Source organism: Ascidiella aspersa, chromosome 1 (genome assembly GCF_963924565.1).
Source record: "Ascidiella aspersa chromosome 1, kaAscAspe10.2, whole genome shotgun sequence".
NCBI classification, from domain to species: Eukaryota; Metazoa; Chordata; class Ascidiacea; order Phlebobranchia; family Ascidiidae; genus Ascidiella; species Ascidiella aspersa.
The window spans coordinates 30,039,083-30,048,654 of NC_139447.1; the positions used below are offsets into that span (position 1 = coordinate 30,039,083).

The 9,572-nt window shown below is 37.4% G+C and overlaps 1 protein-coding gene across 2 annotated transcripts; it reads left to right on the forward strand.

The window, feature by feature from the left end:
- Window positions 1–781: 781 nt before the first annotated feature.
- On the forward strand, window positions 782–6,621 carry LOC146169688 (cytochrome P450 2U1-like). Of its 2 annotated transcripts, none has more exons than XM_083383264.1 (9): window positions 782–1,030; window positions 2,136–2,281; window positions 2,878–2,980; window positions 3,059–3,168; window positions 3,503–3,624; window positions 3,956–4,068; window positions 4,261–4,405; window positions 5,767–5,930; window positions 6,166–6,621. In XM_083383264.1, the coding sequence occupies exons 1-9, from the start codon at window positions 830–832 to the stop codon at window positions 6,487–6,489; spliced, it is 1,428 nt and encodes a 475-aa protein (XP_083239390.1). In that variant the 5' UTR covers window positions 782–829; the 3' UTR covers window positions 6,490–6,621. The 2 variants fall into 2 exon arrangements, with proteins under 2 accessions (XP_083239390.1, XP_083239397.1); XM_083383271.1 differs by having other exon boundaries at window positions 5,800–5,930.
- The last annotated feature ends 2,951 nt before the right edge of the window (window positions 6,622–9,572 follow it).

Below are 9,572 nucleotides of genomic sequence, written 5' to 3' on the forward strand. Positions count from 1 at the left end.
CATTTAATTTTAAAACATTATACATGATTCGCCTCTAACGAGTAGGCCTACGTTGCGTTGGCATTGCAGTGCTAGCTCTGTCAATTACTCGATCGTAGCAATTTATTAAACAGAGAAAGTACAAGAAAGTTTCATTGCCAGATTATACTGTTGGTATGCCTCGGGCGTCTAACTGCAAAGTCCTACTTAAACAGGAGCTTGTTAATCTTTATGAGCACGTTCAAAAATATAATACTGGCAATGTAGAAAGAAGGCAGTTTCTCTAGTTTTTGCTAATATGCCAATACCTTTTATCGACATTTTAGCATTTTTCAGTATTTTACGATCGTTGTTTGAAACACACTATATTTTTTTTCCGTAGCATATATAGTTGAAACTTTGCATTTCTTTATTGGTTAAACGAGTTCGAAAATACCAAGACTTACGATGCATTGGTAGCCTTTAGTTTAGAGACGACATACTGGATTACAGTTGACAGTCATTTAGTATTAAATAGGCGTACTTTATGACAAGCTATAGTTGGTGCGGTTTCGGAATTAAGCACGGGAATTTGACAGCCGAAATGATGGTCATATTGTTTAATTTGCCGTTTTTCAGCAAAGTTTTTTAGCAAGTAGGTTATTATGTCTCTATTTTTTTACTAACGTTAATCGGTTTTATTTTAGGTAGGTAAACAATAAAATCTTATTAATGTAAGACAAAGCAGTTGACACTAGTTGTACGATTAAAACTGACCTAAAGTACCGGTATTTCTCCTGACAGCAAATATTCATTTAAAATGTTAGAAGCCATAGCCTTTCCTGCAGTTGTTGTGGCAACGTTATGTCTAATGATGTTGTACTGGTACAGAAGGCCAAAGGACTCGCCCCCTGGACCTAGGGGCCTACCTTTGCTCGGAGTTATTCCTTTTGTAGGCAGCTACCCCGAGCGCGTATTTAGAAGCTGGTCGAAGCATTACGGCCCCATAATGACGGTTCGGATGGGTCGTTTTGATTGGGTTGTTCTGAATGACATCGAAAGTATCAACACGGTACGTTCTAAGCCTAATAAAATAAAACTATTTTTGATAAATCAGCAGTATTCTCAAAAGAAACAGTAAGGAAGAAGTCTACAATAAGACCTGCAAAGCAATAATATGTAATTCAGAATACTGTATTATACTTTACCATTATAACCAACGACATAATGAGGTCAAATACGCAGTAATGACCACGAGAAAATAAAGTCTAACATGATTTAAATAAGATCTAAACCTGTCTCCCAAACTTTGATTTTAAATAAGAAAAAAAAAACATCATTTAAATAAGATCTAAACCCGAGTCCCAAATTTATCAGTAGAGGGCCTAAATAAGCAAAATTTCGCCTAAATTTGTAGGAAAGATATTAGACGGATAGGGGACACCCCTAGTTTGGATGGCGCTGTTGCGGATCCTATGGTTTGTGCCGGATTGTTTGCCCCACTTTGGGGTTAGGACCGTGTAAAAGGAAAGGTTAAAAATTGGTTTAATGTTAAATTTATTAGGGTAGTTTGTGTGATGGAATAAGGTGTTGAGTGTGTAGTAAAAATGTTGTATATAGGCCTATGCCTTATTCTGCCTTAGATCTTATTTCGACCGCTTTAGGCCTTTCGTCGATTTAGTTGTTATAACGACTATTAGGTATTAGCCCTAATTTGGTCTTACTCCATATGAAACAATTCGAACGTACAGTGATATTTCAATTTTATACAATAATCTTGCCATCAGTGGTGAAAGTAAGCCGTATCGATCCAGAACACAATCCCGATAAACATTTTTTGCAGGTACACCATACCGGTACCAAAAGAGTTATTATTTATACCTAACAATGTTTCTTTAATAGCAGGCCGTCCCGCCATATTCTTGGATTTATTTAGACTTACATTTTAGTTGCATATTTGTGCACGACATCAAACGACAACCTCAGGTTTATTCGGGTTACTTGTTTAGGCGTCCGATTATGACATAACTTACGTCATCTCTTAAAGCGCGATCCGATAAGAAAATTATTGTACTTTCACTCGTGGGTAACATCCATATTTTTGTAAATTATGTTGATAGCAAACTTTTATATATGCCGCTAAACGCCTTGTCCCTTTCATTTTTGTTTTCGCGCAGGTGCTGGTGAAAAACGGCCATATTTTTTCAGGAAGGCCCAGCATTCCCGCCAATAGAACGATTACACAAGGACATGGTCTGATTATGGCTGATTACGGAAAACTTTGGAAGATTCAGCGAAGATTTGGCATGAAGACTTTTCGCGAGTAAAGCCCTTAATATGGCGATAATTGTTAAGGGTTGCTTTGAGAACATTATCGGGTAAAATCAACTGACTAATGTTCAGTTCCAATTTAATTCCGTAGAATTGTTCTTCCGGCAAAATTTTATTAAAGTACCAACGTTTAGACCACAAATTCGTGCAATCTCCTTCAGGACAATATAGTTGCAACTAAAGGCGAAAACATATATATATATATATATATACAGTATACACCAGGCCAACAATAAAAGAAAGCAAAGCAACAATGAACCACGTTCTAAACAACAAGTAACGAAAAAACGAGAGCATATTCGCTATGGTCGGTTGTAATCCATAATAAGCTAAGGTGTAAAATTGATTACAATGCTTTCGACACTTGACTATTGGGTTTATTTTGTAAGTGTATTACGGTTTACCTTAACTTAAATGATCCTTACAAGCTGCAAAAGGCATGTGACGATCTGTTTGATATGTATACGGTTTTCAACAATTGAATTAATATTTCAAAGTATTGTTGTCAAGATTTATTCAGGGTAACTATATGCAATTGTACTAATACCAAAGCTTTGGTCCTTTGTTTAAGTTTTGTAATGCATTTAGGTTTGGCCTTGGTAAACGAGGAATGGAAGACAGGATAATGGAACAAACCAGTTTTCTGACAGAGGAGATACGCAAAAAACAAGGAAAGGCATTTCCAGTGAAAGTAAGTTTACGGTCGGTGACCTTTATTTTTCTCATGCAGCGAAATTAGAAACCAACTGTTTTGTCTTTTATGATGTAGACCCTGATGACACACACTGTAGCGAATGTAATTAGTGGCATTGTGTTTGGAAAACGGTTTCCCTACGGTGACCCTTGGCTTGAAAACCTAATAAGACTGATAAACAAATGGTAAGACAGAATAAAATATATCTCTCATGAGTTTAGTAATAAGTTTATTTAATACTAATTTTACAAAATAATTTAAACGTGTGTGTGAAAATACATAAAGTTAATAAAAACACGTTGCTAACACGAAGTTACTGACCGTGTAGAGTTAATCTCGCGGCAACGTTTCCGTTTTTTATAGACTGGAAGCTTTTAGGTTCTATAGTTTGACTTTTGGTATACATACTATCATCGCCTTTCGTAAAAACTACTAAAAGGGATGGTTTTATTTTGTCTGTTTCTTGACATTTGCAGAAATAATTTCCCACTAAGCTGAACAAGATGTTTTTTAACGCAGGATTGGCAGCCGAAAAGGAACCATTTTGATTTCGGCACTGATGTATGCTAACTGGTTGAAAAACATTCCACCGATTTTCTTTTTATTTAAGGAAATGTTGGCCGACGTTCACGCAGTACTTGGTCAGTCATGTGATTGTATGGTGTTGTAGGCCAAAGAATACCTAGAAAAGTGAAATGCGGTGAGGTCACCGGGTCGATGTTTCAATGTTTTAGAGTTTATGTTCATAACAAATTAGTCCATAATATATTTCAACCATTTTAACCGTGATCCTTTTTTTTTTGAGTAAAACTTTGTCACCTTGTAAAATGATACTTAAATAAAGTAATTCCTTCAAAATCATTTTCTTGCCGAGGTCAACAAAAAAGTGTTATACGTTTATAGACTGCTCGCTGCGTTTTCCTCCAATTTAAGTCTTTTAACAATGTTATCATATTAAATTAAATTTTCAAGACATTCTCGATGACATTGTTAAGGAACACAAAAAAACATTGGATCCAGAAGTCATCCGAGACTTTATCGATGCTTATCTCGTGGAAATAAACAAAGGAACAGACACATTCACCGTACGTTACGTTTTAAATGACTTTCACAGTAAAGACTATACTGTTGCAATTAAAGGCCGAAATCTAATTAGTAGCTCAACGCCAAGTGATTCTGTCGATTATCAGGCGTTCTTTACGAATCCGTGTTTAGGTTATCGTTCTTTTACGAAATCGTAGCTAGGTTACTGTCGTTCAACAGCATTCTTTTACCAGAAATTGCAACTTCTTCATTACATTCGAGAACTCTTTGAGGCCGGGACAGAGACCACTACAAGCACATTATGCTGGTCGCTGCTCGGCTTTATTCGCTATCCGCAGATGCAGGAAAAGTTTTACAGTGAAATTAAGGATGTTATAGGTACCGTTGATTTAGGGTTTGTAATGTATTATGCTTTTATACATATTTGTCTGTCGATCGGCTGACCGTCGTTCCGTTAGTTGACAAATCTAAGCAGGATTTGCCATTTCAGAAACCGTTTGGTTGTCAAACCTAACCTCCCTAGTAACAGCTTCGCTTAAAATTACAATAGTTAACGCACAGTCACGCACCCTTACTTCAGTTTCTGTAACAAGCAGGGCTGCCGATCCAAATGTGCGGTTTCGCCTAGTCTCAATCTCAAGCCTGTCTCCGGTGTTACTCATTCACGTAACTTAAATTAGGTGTAACTTAAATTTTTTATCATTTAATGAACAAAGACGCCATAAAACAGTGACGAGTATAACGTCATTAAAAAGTGACTGTAATGACGTCATGAAAAATAATCAGACACAGCCAATTAACGTCCAGCAAAAGCGAACCTTTAAGACGCAAAGCGAACACGTGCGTCGAAACCGCTTAGTGTGCAGAAAAACTAAACCGAGACGGTAAAGTAGGCTATGTGTGATTGATTTTTGTAGACCATGTTTCGACTATCAGCAGCGCAGTTTCCAAAGTCTCATGTACGAAACTATACGTTAAATTACAAGCACGTATTTCGTCACCTGTATTAGAAAACTAAGATTGTTTTCCCGCGTGTTTATGCCGCGACTATCGCAGCATCTGTGCCGACCAGTGTGCTAAATCAGCTAAAATACCACCTGCGGTTGAGGGAAAATAAGTTGTTTCAATTACACACAATACACGTGGTCTTAGAATATGCTCATAAAGAATAATTTTGCGGTAACATCATTAGATAAAAAGGAAACTTTGAACAGCCACAGTTCTACCATTCTTTAAGAGACTTCGGTTAAAAAATGCCGCCGTTGTTACGCCAAAATCGGATATTAGCGCAGAAAGCGAACAGCGAGAACGTTAGCTTATCCCTAACTCGAAGTTTTTAGCAATAATAAAACAAAAAAGGTTCGACTTAGCGTTGTCATATATCGAATACGCACTTGTCAATCAGCCAACCTGAACGAATAACGAAAAAGAAAAGCATTCTGCGTTTAAGGTCGACCAAACAAGAGACGAAAAATGGCGTTTGCGTTTGATTTTGATTTCGCATTGGCTTGTGACGCGTGAACCGATTATAACATTGCGGCTTCGGATGGTGAGTTAAACCCCGAAAAAAAAACGAACAAAAAACGATTATACCACATCCTATTTAGCCTGTAAAACGCTGGGCTTGACGTGTACTTTGAAGTATTTCAAATCGTAGTAATCGACTAGAATTAGATTATGTAAGAATGCCCCATGCAGACGATCTAACAGTACGGTACCGGGTACGTTACATTTTTGAGGTGATAAAGACACTCCTACATTTTCAATGAAAGAAAAGATGCCTTACTGCAATGCCTTCATTCAAGAGGTTTATCGATTCCATACACTTTTCCCAATGTCTGCGGTGCATTGTCCAACGGAAGACGCCGAGATCAATGGATTAAAGATCAAAAAAGGCACTGGGGTATGTCGATCTCATTAAAATGTTGCCAGCTTATTAGCAATATGCCGCCGGAAAATATGGCTTTAATGGTTGTATTGTTACAGTTAGTGGCTTATTAATAGTGGGCTGTGAAGAACGGTATCTCAAGATATTCTGAATTACTTTAATGATCATGCGCAAGTAAATGTCATATTTGCAAGCCTTGTGTTACCCACTCACAATAATTTTAATAGCATTTTTTTTTGGCGCATTACAGGTGTTATCCAACCTCTGGGCTGTTCACAACGACCCGAACGTGTTCGATCAACCTGACAAGTTCGACCCGGGCCGACACATCGACGAGAAGGGCAACTTCGTCAAGTCCAAATATATTATTCCCTTCTCGGTGGGCCCCCGATTATGCCTCGGCGAGCAAATCGCTAAAATGGAGCTGTTTCTCTTTCTAACTTCAATGGTTCAGAAGTTTAGGTTTGACGCCAAACCTGGCGAGATGCCCGAACCAAAAGGCTCTGGCTATGTCGTGTTCATTCCAGAGGATTTCGAATTGATTGCTACCGAGCGAAAGGCTGTATTTCCCTGAATTATGTTTAGCTTGCAATTATTGGTTGTCACATATATGCAAGCAAGTTAGTGTCGGTATTGTTATAAAACAGTTTCATCCGACAAGAAATATGAATTAAAAGCAGTTTTTAGGTCAAATCAAAACCTATTAGCCAACTCATTATTAATTGGTTTATCGCATTTTACCTTTTCTGTATTTTTTGACTATTCTGTTTTAGCACTTGCTAGCTCTTTTATGTTTTTTTTTGTAACTTTTTTTGTATTCTTTTTTTATATAGCAAGTTTTGGTTTGCTACTAATAAAGTACTGAAATGGCGCCATACAATCTGATAAATATCCTAGCTCCTGCACCAATCACACAAAGCATTGAATTGTATAGAGTAGACCTATACGAAAGAAAAAAATACGATATAACTTGTTATATTTATACTCAAAGCACAAATAGTGTACTGCCGTATCACCACCAAAGGTGACCCTTTACTTCCTGAAGTGGGCTAGCATTAAGCATATTTGTAAGGTTATGGTGACCGCTAATAAGTTTTGTTTAAATTGCAACTGTTTCATCTCATTGATTGTTACAGAAGTAGCCAATATTTTAGAAACTGTAGGAGAAATATGAGAGACTGTCTCGGGAAAAATAATAATATATAGTACATAAGACCCTTCGTGTTTTATTACTTACTCTCTTTCTACTCTCACACTTTCTTTTTTTTTGCTCTCAACAAACCTTTTTTGCTTTCAACGACGCTGATAGTTGCACTTCCGCTAAAGCTTCTGCAAATAAAATAAACCAAAATAAAGATATGTGTACATATTAGTCGAAATATCGGGCGTTACCTAGGTTAAGTAGGCTATGGTATTTACCTCTACCAATACTATACAGCAAAATTTCTTGACCGGGGGTACAAGAACTGTTTCAAGGAGCTACGGAGATGCAGAATAATACACAGAAAATGTATTACTACTATTTATTTTTTTGCTCAGTTAAATGTAGGACTAACTCACATTTTTATATTGTGTTGCTGTGTTATCAGTATACTTGTATAAAAATAAAATTACAAAGGCTTTGTTATCTGAGCAACTGTAGAACGGGTTACGAGAATTTAGTGATTTAAATGGATGCAGCAAGGAAAAAAGTTTAAGGACCAGTGCTCTAAAGCCTTAAAGTATTAACCGTTGAAATAAGCGCGATTTTATAAGACTCCGATTTTTGCCTATAAGCTCGATGTATAATACCTGATTTTGCATGAAAATATCCAACGTAAGAAAAATCCTTTTGAATGTTAAAAAATGCTTATGGTTGAACCGCTGCATTAAATGCATTATTTTCGGAACTTTACCTAAATTTTACGTCGTTAAACATACGTACTGTAAGTGACCATTAAACTTGGGGTCTAAATTGAGTTCCTATAGTGTTGTAGAATTCCAGAGTAAGCTTTCTAAGGCCGCGTCCCATAATGGCCTATAACGTGACCGTAAGTGCACATTTTATTGCCCATTGGTCGCCTCTATACAGCGCTATTTACTTGGCTAGGCTCGCCTCTCATAATACACCAAGAGAAATTACCATTATCGCGTCATTCTTAATGCTTGTAAAATTATCCTGAGGTATGCCTTGATCAAAGTGATTTTAGCAAACAAGTTATAATTACCTTAAAAAGCTGTATATCAGTACGAAGAAAATCGTATAAATTTGCGCCATTACAAAAAAAAATCGTTTATCTTCTTAACTTTCTAGTAAAAGAGATGTTAATACCTACACAACAGCAGCCATAGTAGATTCTCACAAAGCGCCCGAAAAATAGCATTTACTGAGTTGGCAAAACCTCATGAGAAAGTGCCACGGTATACTCACGTTACTGTGGAAATAAAAGAAATTTCTCAATTCAGGTACCGGTAAACCAATAAATTGCGTAACAAGATTCGACCGAAGCACAAAAATGGCATTTCAATGGTTAAAACAACCAAAAACTATATATTGAGTTGCATGGCCTCGTGCCCCCAGCGTCCGCCCATAAAAAAACGTGGAATAGCCTACTTCGTGATTATTAAGATAGAAATAAAAAACTCTGATGAGAATCACTGTTTTAAACTTCTTTCGACGCGACTAAAATACTAAGCGACCACTCAATTTTGGCTCGCAAGATATGGGTCAAAAAACACTGCCGTAAGACGGCTTATTTACCATTTTAAATTAAAAGTTTAACCAATTTAAACCAAATAACTAATTTTTTTGTGGTGCTATCCCTGAAAATGTTCATCCCTCCTCATCCCTGGAACCGCCCCTGGTGTTGTGCATTAATTCAGATGTGCACCTTTCAGAAAACACTGATTTAATTACTCGTTTTCAGGGCAGGGTCGGGATGGTTAGCGAATCAAGGGTGAAATTTCACTTCCGGATTTCTAAGAAAAAAATTACTGTACAAATTTTCGTAGAAGTATCATTTCGCACCGGCGAAGGTTATACTGTAGAGAAACGACGCTTGTCTGTTTGTGCTTGTAATTATAGCATGTTCGCCTGTTAAAGTGTTAAATATTTCACCTCAACACCCTTTTCCTTTCCTGGCCGTTCTGGCAAATCCAGCCGGCATTTCGGCTTAGCTTATCCCCAACGCAGTCGCTCTTGTTCTATAGCAGCTATATAGTGTCACGCGGCTGCTTGATTGAAAACTACACTCACCAAATGCATGCCTTACTGGCAACACGTGTTTTTACTGCGCTGTAAGCTATTTTATTGAAAGCGAACTATGCTCAATTATTTGAATGTACAATAAATCTATAAGCGACCTGACAGTATGCGCTTTGAAATGCTACGACAGTTTGTTTAGTTTCGATTTAGTGGAGTTCAGATAGTACGGTGGGCATGTCTCACCTTGTTGAAATATACAATACCGTTTAGGCCACACCATCCATATATTTAGACAATATTTAACAGGGGTGTGTCTACCACCAGGCATACCAATTGGTCAACATCCATGTTTGTTGTTCCGCATCAGTTTGCGGCTGGAATTGTTCGGTAGTAACCTCGTGGCGGCGATATTTTATTGGCCGAAAAAAAGGCAAGGCAATCTCGCCGATGCGTGACCACGGGAATATAAGCTT